Below are 22,498 nucleotides of genomic sequence, written 5' to 3'. Positions count from 1 at the left end.
CACTGGCAGCCCAATTCAGATCTTTTGCTAATTATTATATTTCTACCATCCCATAGCAGATGTGATATGGGTGGACAGTCAGCAAAACAAATCACAAGTGGGTTCTCATGTTCAGTGTAAACACAGCCATAGCAGCTCAAATCCCATCACAACCAAAAAGTACTCATGTTTGTCAGAAGCCCAGCCTCATGACCAAAAAAATACATTCTATTTAAATGTTTAGGAATCTCTTCCCTCCAATACCAACCTTAATCACTCAACCAAGGGTCTCTTGGTGTTCAGACGGACAGCTGTCTGCGAGTTTAGTGGTCCGAAAGGAAGTTCAGGCTGCATCTCAACTTTCACATTACCTGGTACGTTGCTGGGAATGCACTTGAATGAAAGATGCTAAACTGGCTGGACCAGTGGCACTGACTAAGAGGAAACGGTATGACTAAATTACAATGAGTGACGGATTTTTAGCACAAACTGAAACTAAGCCAAGTAAATGGCATTTTGTAGTCTAATTATGGCTTAACCAATTGGAACATTCCTCACTAGGATATCCAGCAGCTCAGAACAAATGGGTCGAGGAGTAACATTATGGATGGATTTCTTGACAGAAGTAAAGAACACTTCCAGAATTGTTTCCTTACCTTTAAAAAAAAACAAAAGTTGTGGCCAGTGACTGCAATCCACACTTGGTTTTAATAAACTAGTCACTACCAATAAATATTAGCATATTTGGACCAAATTCCATGTTACTCCACCACCCTACATTTAGCATTTTTTAAATTTCATGCCCAAAGCATCTCTTAAAATGGGGAGATTTATGCAACGTCAACAAGTGAGCCAGAGGAAGACTTAAAACAAAGAAGCTTCATGAACTGTTATACCCACTCCTGCCTTAATGAAACATTCAGGACAGAACACAGGTTCACTGAGGAAAGAGTTTAATTTGTGAAACTGTCATATCATTTTCCTGAGGAATGTTCATAATCATTAGTTTGAAGTTGTTTTTCTAGATCACTAAAGGGCTGATGAGTAAAAAGACTGGACCGAGCCTGACCGTTGTGTGTTCGTTCCTGACCAAATCTAGTGCTGCAAGAACCAAATAGCATTGCATCAGTGCTGGATTCACAATTGAAAGCAATCTCTGCATTGAGTAAAGACAAAAATACAGTAAATCAGAGTCAATCCAGGCCTATAGTGGTGAGTCATTCGTGTTGAGGGGGTCCCACTTTGGGGTCAGGGGAGGTGGGAGAGTTGGTCCCTTGGGGCCCCAGTGGTGGTTGTTGCACAACAGTCATCGTTTCCTGCTGGGAGGGTTGAACATCTGGTCCCTCTTCACTGGCCGTTCTTCACATTCAGCATCTTCTCCTGTGGAGGGAAACAACCATATGAAAGAGGAAACAAAGGCAAGGGAACTTAGTTGTCGAAGTGTCACCCAGGACACCATATCCAGCATTACTTTGTTCCAAACAAGTCTTAAAAATGTCAAGTCAATAGTTCTTGCTGTTCCTACATGGACTTTCCACAGGTGCACCAGACTCCATCTCCTGCTACTTTACAGGTCATTCAGAAACATTTACAACCTCAGCGCTCCAGTCACGGTCTCACCTTGATCATGGTCTCCAGCTTGATGGCGTCGGCAGCGAACTTGCGGATGCCGTCAGAGAGCTTCTCCACGGCCATGCGGTCCTCGTTGTGTTGCCAGCGGAATTCTTTCTCATCCAGGTGAACCTTCTCCAAATCACAGGCCTTGGCTAAACAGGGGACAAAAGTGAGAGATGTAATGAATTGCCATTAGTTTAATTCATCCTTGGTCCAATGGGATTGTCGTCCCCAGGCCTTTGAAGGACTAGTAGTATGACTGCAATCTACCAGAATGCTTACAGCATATGGTTTTACTTAGAGGACCTCATTATCCCCTCAATGGTTTCAGGTGTTTAATGAAGGAAGCAATGTCTGCATTGGGATGCAGGATAAATACCCTTTTTCAATGCAGACCTGGCCCAGGGGAAGAGACATAAGCATCCATTTAAGAAGCCTCAAAGATAAAGCAGACATTGAAATACACAGGAGTTCCTAAATACATAGCAATGAATTTGTTTCTCTGTAGGTTTGAACTACAGCCATTGTTGCCCGAGGTTCAAATTGAGACTGAACAAAATGGTTATGAGACACATTCCAACTCATAAGAGACTGCATAACCAATGTTGAAGGGGCCTCCGCAAGTTCTCCTTAGGAGGGGTCTAACAAACTTGGGTCTTTGACCTGCTAGTGTGTAACAGTAACTTACAGGGCTCAGATTCTACCTCAAGGGGGTCACCAAAGTAGACCTAATTCACCAGCTTTCCTTGAACGGATTCAAATGGTTCTTAAAATAAGTTAATTGAACGTTTTTTTTTTTAAAGTTTTAAAAGTAACCAACATTTTTGGCTTGAATTATTGCTTATTCATACAGTACATGGTTACCCTGCTTTCTGTGTATGGTTTACGACAGAGGAAACATTGAGTCTGGAGCATGACACACACATCCCTCCCATCAGCCCCTTGTTCCGGTCTGACGCTTTGAGCAGGTTAACATTCAAAACAAAGCCGGAGTGTGAGAACAGATTACATTCACAGAATTGTGTCCTGAAGATACAATCTAGAGTTGAAGTATAAGGGACGAGAGCTTCTTCCATGTGCTTAGATAACATGTAACCCTGTCACAACCATGAATCACCATTGATAGTATATTTACTGCATCACTGAACCCATATGATGCAGTGAGTTTTCCATTAGAATATGAACCAATGTTATATGACACCTGCATGGACCAGACCTGAGATGGAACACCATTTGAAACTCTTCAAATACTTAAAACCCTATGTTCAGAGTTTGCATTTAACACTATTCTATTAATTCATTAAGCCAGGCAAACAGTTAACATTTGAAACCAGGCCTGACGTCTATACAAAAATTATTATCTGTGCCCAAGAAAGCAAAGATGCCTAAATGACTACCGCCCAGTAGCACTCACATCAGTAGCCATGAAGTACTTTGAAAAGGCCAGTCATCCCAGAAACCCTAGACCAGGGATGGGAGAACAGAGGCCTGAGGGCCACGTCAGGATTTTGAATTTGAGGGCTGCCTTTTGGGGGACCAATGGTCTGTTAAAAATCTATTTGTGGGGGCCTCCCGAGTGGCGCAGCAGTCCAAGGCACTGCATTACAGGGCTCGAGGAGTCACTACAGCCCTGGGTTCGAGCCCAAGCCCTGACTGGAGACCCATGAGGCAGCGCTCAATTGGAAGCGTCGTCCGGGTTAGGCAGGTCAAGATTCCCTTGTTCCATCATGCTCTAGCAACTCGTGGCAGACTGGACGCATGCACGCTGACAGTCACCAGGTGTACAGTGTTTCCTCTGACACATTGCTGCGGCTGGCTTCTGGTTTAAGCTGGCATTGTGTCATGAAGCAGTGTGGCGTGGCCGGGTCGAGTTTCAGAGCACGCACGGCTCTCAACTGTCGCCTCTTGAGTCCATACGGGAGTTGCAGTGATGGGACAAGACCAACTACCAATTGGATACCACAAAATCAAAGTCACCCTAGTCAGACTGTTCACTGCTACTGTACCGGGGCACCAAGTCCAGCTCCTCCTTAATAGCTTCTACCCCGAGCCTCAAGACTGCTGAACAATCAAATGGCCACCAGGACTGTTTACATGGACTAACCTGTACCCCCGCGCATTGTCTCAGGACAGATAGCCCCTGTATATATAGCCTCATTATTTTATCTAGTAAATATCATCTTAACTGCATTGTTGGTTAGATGCTTATAAGAATTTAACAGTATTAAGCACATGTGACAACCACAATGTGATAACAAAACACATGTTCATTCAACTGTTCCAGGGAGGTCATACTAGTATCCTGTAGGGGGTAGCAATGAGTCCTGTTACCTTTCTGAACCGTGAGCATTGGCGTGACTGTGCTGTGGTCTTTGCTCAGCTCTCCCAGTAGGCCGGGGGAAATGGTAAGCAGGTCACAGCCGGCCAAGGCCTTGACCTCCCCGGTGTTCCTGAAGGAAGCTCCCATCACCACCGTGGTATAGTCATACTTCTTGTAGTGGTTGTAGATCTTGGTCACACTGATCACACCTGAGGGAAGAGAACAAAATAAAGATGTTTATGCCTAATAAACCCACTCCAGTGCAGTAATGAACTCAATACACCCATGTCGCCAGGCATGTTATTTATACTCGTAAGGTCTGGGACTGTTGAGGCCAATCTAAAGTTTAGAAGTTAACACTCATGCTATCAAATGGTGGATCAGTCAGCCCATACCTGGGTCCTCATGGGCCTCGTAGCTCTTCTGGGCAGTGTTCTCCTTGTACCAGTCCATGATACGGCCCACAAAGGGTGAGATGAGGGTGACTTTGGCCTCGGCGCAGGCCACTGCCTGGGCGAAGGAGAACAGCAGGGTCATGTTGCAGTGGACCCCGTGCTTCTCCTCCAGCTCCCTGCAGGTACACACATTGACAGACACATTAAAGGACAGTTAACAGCAGAGCTTCACTATGCTTCCATGGCTGTCAAAGCCAACATTTTAGATTGACATTATTTCTAGGTTGGAGGTCAATTGTGTAACCATTTGCATCAAATTACAGTTTTGGCAAAACAAAAGCAGCATGTTTTGAAAATATTCTACTTTACTGTGACAAAATGCCTCTAAGGTAGATGACTCATGTCCTTCCCTCCCCCTCACACACCTGCCAGCCTGGATGCCTTCCCATGTTGAGGAGAGCTTGATGAGAACACGGTCCTTCTTGATACCAGCCTCTTCGTACAAGGCAATGAGCCCCAGGGCCCGAGACACCATCTCATCCTTATCGTACGAAAGCCTAATGTCAAGTGGAAGAGGTTGAGTTAATCTAAATATTAACGCTTACTATTTGGTAGAGCCGTTTTATGTGGACTCCATACCAGTCATTTGAGTCTGAGGCTCTGCTGTGAACGTGAAAGACTGTTCAGTGAGCTAGAGTCAACTTAAAGGATCAATGTGCTACCCTGATCTGTAAAGGCTCCAGGTTGCATTTGAGGCAACAAGTCCATTCAGCTACTTTGTGGAATTGTGTATTTTTTACCTGTAATTTCATATGAAACATTCCCCTCCCCATAGCCATGATCAATTTCTATGTTCAGACGTTCATATTGAAAATGTATGAGTGGGTGTTATTCTGATAGCTGGTGTCGACAGATACAAAGCACGTCATGAGACTTATGTAGGCCCGAGCGGCGCAGGAGGCTTCCTATACCTGGCGTCTACCTCCGTGGAGACCCTGCCTGGGATCTTCTTCAGGATCTCCAGGCCGAAGCTCACAAACAGCTTGTCCATGGTGTTGGTGACCTGCTCCTCCTCAGGTCTGATGAGACACAGGAACAGGATACTGGTGAGGTGCAATACCTCAAGCATAGCAAACATGTGATCATAGCTTTCAGCAGTAGACTAAGGATTTATTAACCAAGTAATCACTTGGAGTACACCAGACATTGAGTTGCACCCCCACCTCCTTAACCAGTCTGCTCCCCGTCTACACTGATTTTATTTAACCAGGTAGGAAAGTTGAGAACAAGTTCTGATTTACAACTGCGTAAATACAATATAGCAATTAAAACATTGGCATGGTAGATTTGACAGTAGATGTGTGCAAAGTAGAAATACTGGGGTGCAAAATAAATACAGTAAGGGAAGTAGTTGTTTATGCTATTTACAGATGGGCTATGTACAGTGATGTGAGCTGCTCTGACAGTTGGTGCTTAAAGCTAGTGAGGGAGATCGGGAAAGCTCTGAAGCTGGAGACTCGTCATTGGCAGCAGAGAACTGGAAGGAGGCGCGGCCAAAGGAGGAATTGGCTTTGCGGGTGACAAGTGAGATATACCTGCTGGACCGCGTGCTACGGGTGGGTGCAGCCATGGTGACCAGCGAGCAGAGATAAGGCGGGACTCAACCTAGCAGGGTCTTGTAGATGACTTGGAGCCAGTGGGTTTGGCAACGAGTATGAAGTGAGGGCCAGCCAACAAGAGCATACAGGTCGCAGTGGTGGTAAGTATATGGGGCTTTGGTGACAAAACGGATGGCACTGTGATAGCCTGCATCCAGTTTGCTGAGTAGAGTGTTGGAGGCTCTTTTGTAAATGACAGCGCCAAAGTCGAGGATCGGTAAGATGGACAGTTTTTATGATGGTATGTTTGGCAGCATGAGTGAAGGATGCTTTGTTGCAAAATAGGAAGCTGATTCTAGATTTAACTTTGGATTGGAGATGTTTCATGTGAGTGTGGAAGGAGAATTTACAGTCTAACCAGACACCTAGGTATTTATAGTTGTCCACATATTCTAAGTCAGAACCATCCAGAGTAGTGATGTTGGACGGGCCGGTGCAAGCAGCAATCGGTTGAAGAGCATGCATTTAGTTTTACTTGTATTTAAGAGCAGTTGGAGGCCACAGAAGGAGAGTTGTATGGCATTGAAACTCATCAAGAGGGTTGTTAAGTGTCCAAAGAAGGGCCAGAAGTATACAGAATGGTGTCTGCGTAGAGGAGGATCAGTGACCTACCAGCAGCAAGAGCGACATCATTGATATATACAGAGAAGAGTCGGCCCAAGAATTGAACCCTGTGGCACCCCATAGAGACTGCCAGAGGCCCGGACAACAGGCCCTCCGATTTGACACTGAACTCTGTCGGATTGAAGTGGATTTAACAAGTGACAACATGGGCTCACAGCTTTCACCTGGTCAGTCACATGGAAAGAGCAGGTGTTGTTAATGTGTATATTTAAGCAGTAAGGCCCAGGGGGTGTGGTATATGGCCAAAATACACCACGGCTAAGGGCTGTTCTAATGCACGACACAAGTGTCTGTATACAAACCTTAGCATATTGGCCACATAACAAATCAAGGTGCCTTATTGCAATTAAACTTACCAACGTAATTAGAGAAAAAAAAAGTTTATACCTGTGGTAGTCAGGTCAACAGCCGTGGTGTATCAGCATTCAGGGCTCAAACTACCCAGTTTATTAAGTGCTGTAATAAACTTGAAACGTTCATTCACTTTCCAGTACTCATGTTCACCTCAATCCATTCGATTTGGCACTGATTAATATTCTCTAAGTACATTAGAGGCGTGGAAATATGACATTCTAAACAAGGCAACTAATGAATAGGAAAGCCCAAAACTGATGTACTTTAGACTAAATGATAGGCGCCAGTTGCAAATGGACACCTCAAAGTTGTCAGTCACCAAGACAATGTTCATAACAGGGCGAAGCGACCGTGAAACACATGTAGTTTGCAGGCATGTGCGAGGCAAGGCAGACTGATCAGCACCCTCAGGGCACCTGCATTGTTAACACTTATCTTGAGCAAAGGGAAAACGCCTGGTTCTTTGTTCACTCAAAATCCCATTGTTTAAAGGGGATGTCAGTGAAGTCACTGACCTACTATACAAATGTAGAAGCAGTGCAGCGTTGCAATATGATTACATGAGCTTATTTCACCAATCATTGAAACGGTTGGGGTTGTAAACATTTCAGAGTGCCCATCTTACCCGCCCTTGGCGATGCCGTATTTGATGGCCTGGTCGACCAGATGCTGGTAAGCGGCCATCTTGGCAGCAGCCAGGATGAGGGAAGGGTTGGTGGTGGCATCCTGGGGCTTGTACTCTTCAATGGCTGTTCAGAGAAGTGGGAGAGAGACAAGATAAGACCACCACAACACTAGGTGTTCATAGCCACACTAGACCTACACATGAATAATGAGAAGGTGGCCATAGTACTGGTTTGTCCATTGAGACACCGTAGCCAGTACACTTCCTCAAAATAATCAGAATGAATCTGAAAAACCTTAAATGACAGATTTCTTAATGATGTTTCTGCCAAGGAGCTCTCATACAATTTTACATTAACTGCTTGGTGCAGTATTTCAATGAAAAAGTGTCACTTGTTGAACAAATACTTTGAAGAAACCCCACTGTTGACCAATCACCTACAAGTGGGCTTAGACTTTTGCGCCAAACTTCAGCTTGCCGCCAGAAAAGTCCAAAAACATAATATATGCAGGAACTCAACCGAACTGTTTTGTCTGGGAAGCATGCGGATGCCTTCAGTCCCAAGGTACATACAAGCCTTCATAGGACACAACTTCATTCACCAATCTTATCCTGAGATGTGTAGGTGTGAAATAACTCAGTAAAAGGTCTATTCAGATATTGCTTATGCTTATTTTGAAGTCACTTATACAGGAGAGAGAACTAGAGAAAGCTCTGGATGGGTCAAGAAGCACTGGTCTCAAACAGTGACCTCTACTGTAGATACAAGCCAACTGCAGTTTCCTCAACTAAAGAACATTGGGAGGAAAACCAGCCCATTGTGTACCTGCAACCCTGCAGTAGAAGAATGACACCCAATGTTCAAATTAAACATTCAAGGTTAAATCCCTTTAGCCTGTGAGGTAGCCTAGTAGTGAAGCATCCTAGGTGAAGGTCTAATACAGTGCAACATTGGGGTAAATTTGAATGAAAAAAATTAAAAAGTATTTTACCGTTATTTAACTAGGCAAGTTAGTAGGAAAAACTAATCTTATTTTCCAATGACGGTTTCCAATTAACTACCTTGTCAGCTCGGGGATTCGATCTTGCAACCTTTCGGTTACTAGTCCAACGTGCTAACCACTAGGCTACCTGCCACCCACTGCAATACAAAAGGTTTTATTTTCAAGTTAGAGCACAATTGTCTTGCTTTTCCTACTTTGCACTGGAGGGCCTTTACTATAGCCTTGTTAGTCTAAGGTCAGGGTACTCGCCGGTTCCAGTTTGATTAGTATAGTCCCATCGTTTTGATATGCCATGTCAGCTACAGTGAGGAGGCCTGTGGCGATGGGCTTTAGACCAGCTGGCCAAGCTTCTGCCACTGACAGGGAGTAGGCAACACAATGAAGCACAAAGGCCCCCCGTGTTTCTCTGAAAACAACTAACACATTCTAGGCTCTCACCATCTCATTCTGGTCAAATACCCTACTCTTTTAGCCAGTCCTTATGGCTGGATCTGTCACAGGCAGCGATTTGCAATCCATTCCCACCCATGTTATCACCATTATGTATTACTGGCAGTGATTAAACAAGCCAAAATAGCAGATCCAAACACGCTGTTTGTGAATGAACAGTACAAACTTCTGGTAGCTGAATTATCTGTTGGAGGTCTTTGGAGAAAGATTAGATAACCAGGAAGTCAGAAAATATTATGTTTGTGGAAAAACATGCAGACAATTCTCCACATCAAGAGCTTTGGATTCACTTTATGAAGACAGATTGTGTAACTGTTCAATGAGGGCTTGAGGCATACCCCAGGGGGTCAGATATTTGGATTAAGCCTACACTTCAAATACCCGGTGGTTATATAGAATATGTATTAAGACACACCCAATTAGAAACCAAAGTTCCTGTCCTTTTCACTACAGTTCAATGATTATGTGCCACATCTGCAATTAACACAGTGCAGTAACCACACTGAGATTACAAAAGTAGTTAAAATAACATGTTAAAAGGGCAACTTCAGGCTAAAGTGTTCCTGCAATTTGTATACTACTTCCCATTTGTTATGCACACCAGATGACTGCCATGCATAAACACTAGTGACCATGTGTTTCCCACATGGTTCAGGAAGAGTACAGGGTTGCACTGTTAACCAAGCACTGACAAATTTCACAGGGACAAGAAAAGAAAAAAGGAGTTGCTCAAATTTGATCAAGCTTGTGCTTGCAACCAGTCAACCTGACAGATGACATGTGTGGGTTTTACAACATGTAAGGATAGGTAGATGCCATAAGTGTGTTCCTTTGAGAAAAGTAATGAGGCACTTTTCATTTGTTGTTCTGTTCTCATAGCAGAAACCCTCATGTCTGTTGGTGAGGTCTTTTCTTGAAGGAATAAGGCTTAGCTAAATCAGTCCAGCCATGTAAGCCTACACAGAGACCAACCCTAAGATAAGATACACTAACCACCCCCATTTGAACAAAGACAGCAACTGGCAAGATAAAGCATGTTCTGTGCCAATGTAATCTGATGCATTTATTCCATTGAAAGAGATTAAATGTACACCCTCCCCATCATTGGGATAACTGAGGAATTGTACAACTTACTGAGCTGTTCACCATTCTGCATGCCAGCAAAATAGTCAATGAGAACACTTAAGCCATCACGAGTCAGCTTAAATAACTTAACATAGCTAAGGTAGACCATTTATTAGGCTTTGCAATATGGACAAACATCCATGATATCACACTATATTCCAGACAAGTTTCTAATTGAACTTGATGAAGTTTGAAAGTGATTGTGCCTGTTTTAATCCTACTGGTATGACCCACAGGTCAAATGACTGTAGCACCATGAGAAGAGCAACATACAATACTAACTGGTGCGGTTCAACTGTCCTTCAGTATCGCAGTTACGGTTTCACAGTCTTCAAACCAGTTGACCAATGAATGCACTGCGTCGCACAAGAGTTGGCCAGTGAGGTCCTTTCACAATGGGATTTGGCCAAGCGCACCCTTTCACAACATGGAATCGGGCCTATGGGTACAGCAAGGTTCCTCTCACCACAGTCTAAAAACTGAACTGCTGAGGCATGAAGCAAGGTCACAGATAACTTGGTCAATCTTCAGAATCATAGGCCATTTGAGTGACTGGTCCTATAGACACATTCTTCAGGTTCCTGCAACAGTGTATTTTCTATAGAGAGCAAAAACATTTGAAAATAACCCTGTCCTAAAGACTACTGCATTCAGGGAACAAAACCTGTGAAGCTCCAACACCCCTTCACTTATCCTGAGAATAAACATTCTGTGTAGACTGAAGCAGCAGGTCATCAAAGCCTATCCACTTACAGTGTGCCCCATTTGAGCCTGGTTAACATTACCATGTGGCAGGTAAACCGTTTCTGTCTTGTCATCCTGACTTGCAGTGCAAGCATGAGGAAATGTTTGGTTTACACCACAATGGAACTAATTGATTACATCATTCCTACTTCCTTATTCAAACGGAAGAGGAACCAGTTCTCTGAATCTGGGAGACAGTAATGTCAGTCGAGGGCAGTGAACATGGCATTTGTATAAATCATATGTAGCTAACCAACTACGCTGAACGTCTTTTAGGTAGTCTTCTGCATTTAGTGTTATTTAACTAAACCCCATTAGTGTCACGTGGGAGAACCAATGTTGAGTAGTTGGGCGTGACAGCGTTAACGTGCGTGCCCTGACAGGAGTAAGTCATCGTTTTAGAATTGCAATTCCTGTTTGATAGCTCACAGTCTTCTAAAATTAGACAAAACATGAAATAGAAACCAATAACTATATAGTTCTTCCCGTAATTAATTAACATTAGCGATCAAGTTGCAATGCATGGAACGTGCAAGAGCCGTGGTCATAACTAGCTAACGTTAACCACAAGTGCAGTAAGTTAATTATTAGCCAAACATGATACGACAGCTAGCTAGCAACATTTAAAAGCTAAAAACATAGAAGTTAATCGGAATTAATATTCGACTACGATAAGTAGATAACGTTAACGCAGCTATAAACCTTGCAACATGTTACATCAATGTGTTCTAGCGAATGCCTGCCTGGCCTTGGCTAGTAACGTTAGTGCATAGCGGTCAATCCAATCTGTTACCGTTGAAGTCTCCGGTATCCGCCACGACCACCGTGTGTTTCTTCAGCTGCTCCAACGCCGACTCCATCTTTCGCCGTTTGTCTGGTGACACACTACACATGATGAAGGGAAACAAGAGAGCTTTTATATTCACAAAGCACGTGAGACAGACGGAATTTTGGATCGACGAAAGCGCGGTGTGGACGGCGGCGCTCGGAAGCTGGAGAGACAGGGGCGCGCACGTTGGCTGTTTGAAATCGGTTTGAAGCAACAAATTGCTCTCGTCCAATGGAGAACGATACTTGCTCTCACGCCTTGTACTGCTACTTGAATTGACCAATAGAATGACTTGTCGGGGAAGTAGTTCATAGACCTCTTGTGCATATTTAAGGTGCATGCATCAGGTGTTGTACACAGTATGTCTTTTTTCATTGCTCTGATTATGAAAACATACTAAAAGCAAAGGCACTCAAAGGAAAATACCAAGATTGTTGGTTGTGTCAAGAGGTTGTAGGCTCATGCACTTCATATTTGAATAGATTAATATAATGTAGTACAAAGTCCATCTGTAATAGATAATGTAGGATATAATCTGTAATGAATTAACAAAATCTTACCTACATAACTTGATAAACTACATATTAGTTTACAATATTTAGCTGAGCTGAAGAACTCATGACACTGTTGAACAAGTCAGCCACACACAGAAGTAATGGGGAACATTCAGTTCGACTATAAAATTAAATTATGGAATGCAATTATCTACTTTATCATGTAAATCATACATGATAATGTGGGTTACAAAAACAAATGAAAAAGCGAACATTTATAATAAAGATAACAATAATAAAAAACAACGTAACTATTTTGCCTTGATAGATGTCTTTGTGTATGTATATTCAGGGTACATACAGGATATGACAAACAGTGTGTTGGACACCTTTTAGTTCATTGCTCTGATTAACAACCTAACATTAGGCCTGGCAAAACATCTCAAAAGAAAATACCAGGGCCCGCTTTCCCAAATACAGGTTAAACCTAGTCCTGGATTCAAAATCATTCTTGTTGAAGAGATTGTTGAAAGTATGTTATGGTCCCAGGACTAGGCATTATCTGCATCTGTAAAAACAACCCCAAGAGTTTGGTCACATGGCAATGAGTTAGTTGCAGGCTTCTGCACTTGCTTTAGCGAGGGATTTGTGACTGTTCCAAACTTGGGCAGCAGGTAGCCTCGGAGTGTTGGGCCAACAACTGAAAGGTCACTGGGTTGAATCCTGGAGCCGACAAGGTGAAAGAAATCTGTTGCTGGGCCCTTGAGCAAGGTTCTTAACCCAATTGCCCCAGGGGAGCTGGACAATGGTGACCCTGGCTGTGACCCCACTCACTGAGGGTGTCTTAGGGGCAGTTGGGATATGCAACAAACACGTTTCCATTACACACTTGTGTGCAACAGGACAAATAAGACCCCCCCAAAAAAGTCTTATTATTTCATTCTATCAATGTTGGCACAGAGTTTGAAAGCCCCCAGTATATCCACTTTAATGTCAAGTAACAACAATACATGATGATTGTCATCTGGTAGATCTTGGTGTTAGACCAGTGTCCTGAAAGAAAGCAACTGTTCTGTAGAAGAGATTTACAACACACACAATTGCATGAATGAATGACAGCGATAGTCAGAGAAATTGTCTAAGGCACACGCAGATGGTACCATGGTTAACATAAGATATGTCCTGTGCTGTTTGTCATTATCACATAAATGAACAGGAGTCCCTAATGCTAGCAGGGATCTGGGCTTTCCTCACGGCTCTGTAATTGAACCTTCTTATGAACAGTCCTCATATGTTTCTTCAAGGTTGTCATCTGACTGAAGCATTTTCCGCAACTGTCACACCTAAAAGGCTTTTCTCCCGTGTGAATGCGCTGGTGGCGTTTTAGGTCACTTACTGAAATAAAGCCCTTCTCACAGTCGGCACACCGATAGGGTCTTTCCCCTGTGTGTACCCTCATATGCTCATTCAGTCGGTTTCGCCTGAAGCTTTTGCCACAAACGCTGCACTGGTACGGTTTCTCTCCTGTGTGAGTCCTCATGTGTGTGCCCAGATCCCCCTTGCGGCTGAAGCACTTACCACATTCTTTGCACCAATGTGGCCTCTCCCCTGTGTGAATTCTCTGATGTGTTTTTAAATGGTTGTTATTAGTAAACCTTTTCCTGCACACAGGGCACTTGTATGGTCTATCACCTGTGTGAGCCACCATTGGTGCTCTCAGCTCACTGGTTATCCCAGTGTCAAGAGGACTTTGTCCTTTCTTTGCCTGTGTATGTTTTGACTTTGACATGATCTGAGAGTTACTGGTTGATTCTGATGCCCCGTAGTCCTCTCCATCATGATTGGTTTGGATCGGTTCTGTTGAGTTGGTGGGAAGAGAGTCCCTCTTGCTGTCCTTCCCAATTTGGTAAAGGTATGAGCTCTGGGGTGAGTCCTGATCACTGGCACTTTCCACACAGGGGGGAATGAATATGGTCTCTGTGTCCTCTTGATCACTCCACTCCTGCTTAGAGGGAACCTCCTCTCCAGAGACAGAGACAGTGAGCTGCTGGGGGTCTGAAAGGAAAGATGGGGAAGTTACTTACCATTGAGATATATCAACACACTTCAGTTTTACTTCTTCCCCTTAGCTCGCAACACATTTACAGACTAGACTCACACTAACATTATAGAGTGCAGTGAGAAGTGATCGCTATCTAATTCCGATGCCTGATTAGCTAGCTAATAACAATCGAGGTTCAGCACAGTTCAGCAGTCATTAACTAGTCCTATGGTTGTCACAGTTGTCTAACTAGCTAGATAATAATCGTAATAACGTTTACAGAACCATAGGTTGCTGATTCGTCTTACACACCTGGTATTTGTGATTCTCTGTCAGGTTTGAAACCGAAATCTAGCAACAGCCTCCGTAGATGGTCGTTCTCCACTTTTGATCTGGAGACTTCTTCCTGGTACGCTGTTATAGTCTTCTCCACTGCCCCGAATATATCCACAGCCGCCGCAGTTAATCGGGCAGTAAGAAACGCATTCAACGAATGTAGTTTAGACATTTTAGGTTTAATAAAGTAATATCATTGAGCCACGACAAAGATTAGGGATATATGTGTTGAACAGGACTAGGACGTAAACAGAGAAAAGTAAGAACATTTTGTCGTAAAAAAGTCGTAAACACTGCCTCTGTTTTTTCATGGGTCATTTATTGGCTGAAACGTCGTAACCGACATTGCACTGCCACCTGCTGTACTGGAGTAATAGCCGTTGTTCTTATAGCTCAGTGCACATAGAAAGGACAGGGCAGAATGGGTATGGATGGATTGATTACATTTAGCACAGTGATGCTCCATATATGCATCAGCAACTGCTAATGAAGTCACTGAAACCCGTAACAAAGAGTTGCAGTCTGTTTTGGAATGGGTGGCCAGTAATAAACTGGTCCTGAACATCTCTAAAACTAAGAGCATTGTATTCGGTACAAATCATTCCCTAAGTTCTAGACCTCAGATGAATCTGGTAATGAATGGTGTGGCTGTTGAACAGGTTGAGGAGACTAAATTACTTGGTGTTGGCTAAGAGTTGAGGAGAGACTGACTGCATCACTTCTTCTTTTTATAAGAAACATTAATGTGTTGTAAATTTTAAATTGTTTGCATAGCCAACACACACACACACACACACACACACACACACACACACACACACACACACCACACACACCACACACACACACACACACACACACACACACACACACACACACACACACACACACACACACACACACACACACACACACACACACACCATCAGGGGTCTTTTCACAGTCCCCAAATCCAGAACAAATTCAAGAAAGCGTACAGTATTATATAGAGCCATTATTGCATGGAACTCCCTTCCATTTCATACTGCTCAAATGAACAGCAAACCTGGTTTTAAAAAACAGATAAAGCAACACCTCACGGCACAACGCCTCTCTCCTATTTGACCTAGATAGTTTGTATGTATCGATATGTAGGCTACGTGTGCCATTTTTAAATTGATATAGTTCTGGCCTTGTCTATTAGTGTTCTGTATTATGTCATGTTTTGCGTGGACCCCAGGAAGAGTAGCTGCTGCTTTCACAACAGCTAATGTGGATCCTAATAAAATACCATGTACCATAACTCTCCTCGGGACCCACAAACTTTTCACTATTTTGTTGTAGCTGTGAACTAGCTCACCTGATTCACCTATTCAAGGGCTTGATAATGAATCATTATTATTTGGGGGGTGATATATTTGTCCTGACATTTTTTGTTGTTGCATATCCCAAATCCCCCTGAGACACCCGCAGGGTGGGGGGTCATGAACAGGGTAACCATTGTACAGCACCCTTGGAGCAGTTAGGGTTAAGTGCCTTGCTCAACGGCAGAGCAACGTATTTTTTCACCTAATTAGTTAACAAGTTGAATCAGGGGCGCTAACTCTGGAACACATCAAATAACTGGAATGACTGGGGGTCGCCGAGGAGAAGTTTGAGATCTGCTGATTTAGCAGACACTCTTATCCAGAGCGACTTACAGGAGCGATTAGTGTTAAGTGCTTTGCTCAAGGGCATATCTACAGATGTTTCACCTAGTCTGATCGGGGATTCAAACCAGCAACCTTTCAGTTACTGACACAACGCTCTTAACCGCTAGGCTACCTGACGCCCTGGATCATGAGCGGTCACGTTTCTACCACGTTTCCATCTACCACGTTTCCATCTACCTGAGCAGAGTTTTGATGAAAAATAGGCTGTCATAATAACGGTCTCTTGTTAATCAAGACATATTTAATGAACAATGAGCCCTGCAACAAATATCCTGGCAGTGCACATAGTTTACAAAAGTGGAGAAACTCCCTCTCTGCTCCCAAGTCGACAGACAGTCATTCATAAAACTAAAACATGTTTCAGATGTCCTGAGTAAGATTCTACCATAGGGATTCAGGGTGTTAGAAATGCAGTCTTTGTGCTTTATTGAAACAGCAGCAATGTGAGTTTCCATGTTGATAATTTTTTTATTGATACCAACAGAAAGCACCAACAACAACTCACATGTAGAGACAGATAAAGGTTCAGTTTGAGATGGAAGTTCCAAATGGACCATGTATAAAAACAAGCCAATAAAAATGAACATTGAATGTGAACATTGAAACATCTAAACAATATTGCTGAAACATGCATTGCGCTACACAGATTTCTCCCTGTGTATGTCCCATCTTGAGTTCTCACATCTTCTCTCATGGAACAGCAATTGCCGCAGATGTGTGTGTCATCATGTGTTTCTTCAGGGTTACATTGAGCCTAAAGCATTCGCCGCAATCATGACATCGATACGGTTTCTCTCCCGTGTGAGTCCTCATATGCTCTGTCACTTTTTCCTTTCGGTTGAAGCACTTCCCACAATCTTGGCACTGATGCTGTTTGCCTCCTGTGTGAACTTCTTGCATGTGGCGACTTAGATTTAGAACACCTAATCCACACACAGCGCACCTGCACAACAACTTATTCCCTGTGTGACTCGCCATATGCGCTCTCAGGTTTCCTTGCAGTGCGTAGCATTTGCCACATTGCATACAGCTGTATGGTTTTGCTCCACTGTGGGATGTCATATGGTCTGTCAGGTGCTCCTTCCGCGTGTAGCATTTCCCACATACATTGCATTGATGTGGTCTCTCTCCTGTGTGGAGCTTCTTGTGACGACTTAAGTGACTTGGAAATGTAAAGCATCTGGCACAGAAAGGGCACTTGTGTGGCTTCTCCCCTGTGTGTGTCCTCATGTGAAGTATCAGTCTCGTGTTTAGACCGAAGCGTTTGCCACATTCATGGCAGCAGAATGATTTCTCCCCTGTGTGAGTTAGCATATGCATCGTTAGGCTATTCTTGCGGTTGAAGCATTTACCACAGTCTTTGCACTCGTATGGTTTCTCACCTGTGTGAGTTCTCTTGTGTATTTCCAAATGACAAGGTCTGTCATAGGTTGCCGTGCACTCGGTACAACTGTAGAGCCTCTTCCTTGTGTGAAGCCTCAATGGCGCTTTCAATTCACTGGTTGTCTTGCCCTCGGTGCAGATGTAAGATCTTTGTCCTTTCTTTAACCGTGTTCTCTTCATTTTGAGAGGCTTTAATTGTGTGAGGGGAGTGTCACTGGTACATTCTGATATTTTGTTGTCCTCTCCATCTGGATTTGTTTGGATCGGTTCTGCTACAATGGTGGGAAGGGAGTTCTTCAGAGTTTGGTAAAGTCGTGAGCACCCGGGTGAGTCCTGATCACTGTTGATTTCCACACAGGGGGAAATGAATATGGACTCGATGATCTCTTGATCGCTCCACTCCTCCTCACAGTGCTGCTGCTCAGGGGGAACCTCATCTCCAGAAACAGTGAGAGTGAGCTGCGGGGGGTCTGGAAAGAAAGATATGAAATAACTTTAAAGAAAAATCTATACATTTCAATAAATAATCGCCCTCTGTGACTTGAGACTGTAATGACATAATTTATTAGCTAATGTTCGCATAATTTACATACACAGCGTTATATAGGTGCTTTTATTAAGGCTGGTGTATTTGAGCCAGGTGCCCCATTCAAGTCCCACGGTAAAGTCGACACAAAACAAAAGTGATTAATTAGCACACGTAGAGTAGGACTCTGTTTTCACATGCACACGTGATTGCTTTTGATAAAAACACTTAATCTGCCTTCCAAACTAGATTGAAAAGCCTAACATATTTAAAGAAACAGAGATGTTGTATGTTTCCGGACGATGCACCATGCTGGCTTGTCGACAACATGACCGAGCGGCGCAGATGACTCTTCCATTTGAAAAGGATGCTCCTCCCTCACCAATTACGCCTGTTCACATCACGGGCCATTGACCGGTGCTCCGGCTCAGCATAATCGAATCCGCTCAATGAGTGACGTATTTAAAGGGCAGTGACCCTGCTGACAGCGTTTCCAAACCCACAACGTAGCAGGCATAAAATAAACGAAATCCCATACAGTACACACTGGTATTGATAATTTAAAAAAATGTCAGTGGATTTAAACGTGAGCTTGTCCGAGGTGTCGCTCGACGACAATTGCATTGGAGCTGCGATTGGTTGCCAAAAAGTCGGTGGCGGGGCTTAACGAAGGGTCAACACTAGTGTGTAAATACACCAGTGTAGCCAAAAGCAGCTAATGGCAAGCTTGTTGATAGTTTACCTGCTTTGTGTAATTTTACATCGGGATTAAAAACCGAATCCAGCAGCGTCTGCAGGCGTTGAGTCTCCTCCTTTGAACGAGAGATCTCATCCTGGTACTCGGCAAACGCTTTTTCCACTGCCACGGATATCTCTACGGCCACTGTTGTTAATCGGTCGGAGAAAAACGCTTGCAACAACTGTAACTTGGACATTTTCTGTGGAATGACTGTCGAGGGAGATTCGTTCATGCAACACTTCCTGAGAGGAACTGCGTCTAGAACCACAGAGTAAGAGCTGGCTGTGTTCATTGCCTGAATAGAGCAAAACATAAATTGTGCTACCGCCACCTGGTGCTTGTACTGGAGGAGCGCACGTGAACCAACCCAACTCTGTGCTCAAACATCATTTAAACAAATAGAGTTCAGTCTGAGTTGCCATGTCCGAGGTTTTCCTGGTTTGGGCTACAATTATGGACATTTTCGGGAATTTGAATCTGGATTGGCTATCCCCGGCCTCAGATCAATTGAAGAGTATATGTATTGATATTAATCTGACTCAATTGATCTCAAAACCCACACAGCTAAATGTGAAAAACCCTGTTAACTCTTAATTGATTGATTTCATTCTTACAAATAACCCCCACAAATATTTGCCTAGTAGAGTATTTGTATATGATCTCAGTTATCTTTGTCCCATAGTATTTATTAGTATACCAAACAGATGAAAATACTAATCCTTGTTTAATTAAGAAGATAAATTGCAAAACATTTTCTAATCAAGTTCTTTTTAATGACACGTTCTACCCTGATTGAGCCGCCGTCCCCTGTATTCCTGACCTTGAGTTGGCTCTAGAACATGTGTCCTCCATATTTACTCCTCTGGCAGATGAACACATCTCTTTTAAACAATTCAGAGTCAAAGATTGATCGAACCCTTGGTTTTCTTCTGAATTATCTTGAGTTTATTCCGAAGAGAAATAATGCCTGGGCTAAAGCAAGAAGAACTGACTGTGGTGGACTGGCAATCTTTCAGACAATTGAGAAACTGATGTACTATCTTGATGAAGACTAAATCAACCGACAGCTTTTCAAGCTCTATCTCAACATTTTAGAAAACAGTAAATCCACTGAAGCGTACAAATTCCTCTTCTTTCCTGCCTATGAATGCAGGTATTACTAAGTATATGTTGTTCTCTAGAGCGCATAAAAATAAGTCTGATTTAAGCATATGTACTTTGGATGGTGTCCACATTGATTGTGTCCGTGCTTACAAATATATGGGCATCTGGATAGATGAAAAGCTGTCTTTTAAAAAGCATATTGATGAGTTCGTTAATAAACTGAGTATAAAAATGTGCTTCTTCTATAGAAATATAGGTCTTGCCTCTCGCTAAATAGTAGAAAGCAGATTATTCAGTTAACGTTCCTATCGGCCTAGATTATGGCGACATCATCTATATGAATGCGGCTGCCAATTCATTAAAGCCGTTAGATTTGATGTATTATTTGAACGTTATTTTACCAGGTAAATTGACTGAGAACACGTTCTCATTTACAGGCAACGACCTGGGGAATAGTTACAGTGGAGAGGAGGGGGATTAATGAGCCAATTGTAAACTGGGGATGATTAGGTGACCGTGATGGTATGAGGGACAGCTTGGGAATTTAGCCAGGACACCGGGGTTAACACCCCTACTCTTATGATAAGTGCCATGGGATCTTTCATGACCTCAGAGAGTCAGGACACCTGTTTAACATCCCATCCAAAAGACAGCACCCTACACAGGGCAATATCCCCAATCACTGCCCTGGGGCATTGGGATATTTTTTAGACCAGATGAAAGAGTGCTTCCTGCTGGCCCTCCAACAGCATGTGGTCTCCCATCCAGGGACTGACCAGGACCAACCCCGCTCAGCTTCAGAAGCAAGCCAGCAGTGGGATGCAGGGTGGGATGCTGCTAGATGCAGTTTATCATAGCACAATGCGCTTTATTATGGGTGATGATTTTAGTACTCATCACTACATTCTCTACCAGAAGGTTGGTTGGCCCTATGATGTCACGTAGGTTGATACATTGCTATGTTTTCATTTATAAAGCCCTTTTATTTTTAAAAAGTCCCACTGTAGCTAACATCTTTACCATTCGGCCATCAGATTTGCCACCAATGCTCCATATAGGACACATCACTGCACTCTATACTCCTCTGTAAACTGGTCATCTCTGTATACCCGTCGCAAGACCCACTGGTTGATGCTTATTTATAAAACCCTCTTAGGCCTCACTCCCCCCTATCTGAGATATCTACTGCAGCCCTCATCCTCCACATACAACACCCGTTCTACCAGCCACATTCTGTTAAAAGTCCCCAAAGCACACACATCCCTGGGTCGCTCCTCTTCAGTTCGCTGCAGCTAGTGACTGGAACGAGCTGCAAAAAAAACACTCAAAAGACGCAATCATGGACCCTCTTACTGACAGTTTAGGCTGCTTCGCCTGATGTATTGTTGTCTCTACCTTCTTGCCCTTTGTGCTGTTGTCTTTGCCCAATAATGTTTGTACCATGTTGTGCTGCTACCATGTTGTTTTGCTACCGTGTTGTTGTCATGTTGTGTTGCTACTATTTGGTGTTGTCATGTGTTGCTACCATGCTGTGTTGTCGTCTCGGTCTCTTTATGTAGTGTTGTGTCTTGTCGTGATGTGTGTTTTGTCCTGCTACCATGTTGTGTTGCTACCATGCTGTGTTGTCGTCTCGGTCTCTTTATGTAGTGTTGTGTTGCTACCATGCTGTGTTGTCGTCTCATTCTCTTTATGTAGTGTTGTGTCTTGTCGTGATGTGTGTTTTGTCCTGCTACCATGTTGTGTTGCTACCATGCTGTGTTGTCGTCTCGGTCTCTTTATGTAGTGTTGTGTCTTGTCGTGATGTGTGTTTTGTCCTGCTACCATGTTGTGTTGCTACCATGCTGTGTTGTCGTCTCAGTCTCTTTATGTAGTGTTGTGTCTTGTCGTGATGTGTGTTTTGTCCTATATTTTTATAGTATTTTTAATCTCAGCCCCTGTCCCCGCAGGAGGCCTTTTGCCTTTTGGTAGGCTATCATTAAATCATAATTATATCATATATTATATGATACACTAATCATGTAAATAATAATTTGTTCTTAACTGACTTGCCAAGTTAAATATAGGTTAAATTTAAACTTGTGTAGCCTAACTGGGTCTGGCAAACAGGTTTCTTAAGTTTATTGTTGTAGCCTTGTGTTATTATGCACTACTGCATTTACCGATCAGTTATTAGAACCCATTCGATTAATGGTAACAGTCAGTCAGATTAGGCTACAGGTAAAAAAACTACAAAAACACTGGCAGTTGTTGACAGGAATATACAGTTCACATACATATTATTAATATTTCATTCAGTGATTGAAATTACGACCCTTTCCTCAGTAGCCTATTCCAGCAGCCTATTGGGAAACAAGCACTTCTTACCTCAAAATCGTCTTGATATTCACGTTGAATAAATTAGTTGGTCCATTTGAACTAAACAAACTGCTACATCATTCAGTTTACATCTTGTTGACATCTTGC

At 43.2% G+C, this 22,498-nt stretch overlaps 2 protein-coding genes across 3 annotated transcripts; both read right to left on the bottom strand.

Moving 5' to 3' along the window:
• Positions 1–915: 915 nt before the first annotated feature.
• Positions 916–14,884, bottom strand: taldo1 (transaldolase 1). 2 transcript variants are annotated; one of them, XR_004206723.1, is made up of 8 exons: positions 14,569–14,884; positions 11,686–14,270; positions 7,570–7,693; positions 5,280–5,387; positions 4,734–4,865; positions 4,309–4,484; positions 1,600–4,122; positions 916–1,359 (listed from the first exon to the last, which is right to left on the bottom strand). XR_004206723.1 is itself a non-coding variant. In XM_031812701.1 (8 exons), the coding sequence occupies exons 1-8, from the start codon at positions 11,783–11,785 to the stop codon at positions 1,327–1,329; spliced, it is 1,017 nt and encodes a 338-aa protein (XP_031668561.1). In that variant the 5' UTR covers positions 11,786–11,949; the 3' UTR covers positions 916–1,326. The 2 variants fall into 2 exon arrangements, 1 of the variants encoding a protein (XP_031668561.1); XM_031812701.1 differs by lacking the exon at positions 14,569–14,884 and having other exon boundaries at positions 1,600–1,745; positions 3,925–4,122; positions 11,686–11,949.
• Positions 14,885–16,685: 1,801 nt separating this feature from the next.
• On the bottom strand, positions 16,686–19,254 carry LOC109876444 (oocyte zinc finger protein XlCOF7.1-like). Its single transcript, XM_020468864.2, has 2 exons — positions 18,935–19,254; positions 16,686–18,136 (listed from the first exon to the last, which is right to left on the bottom strand). The coding sequence occupies exons 1-2, from the start codon at positions 19,242–19,244 to the stop codon at positions 16,974–16,976; spliced, it is 1,473 nt and encodes a 490-aa protein (XP_020324453.2). The 5' UTR covers positions 19,245–19,254; the 3' UTR covers positions 16,686–16,973.
• Positions 19,255–22,498: the final 3,244 nt, after the last annotated feature.

The sequence above is a fragment of the Oncorhynchus kisutch genome, unplaced genomic scaffold (assembly GCF_002021735.2).
Source record: "Oncorhynchus kisutch isolate 150728-3 unplaced genomic scaffold, Okis_V2 Okis03b-Okis08b_hom, whole genome shotgun sequence".
Classification (NCBI taxonomy): Eukaryota; Metazoa; Chordata; class Actinopteri; order Salmoniformes; family Salmonidae; genus Oncorhynchus; species Oncorhynchus kisutch.
Note: the sequence above shows the minus strand (reverse complement) of the source record. Positions and strands in the feature narration are given on the sequence as shown.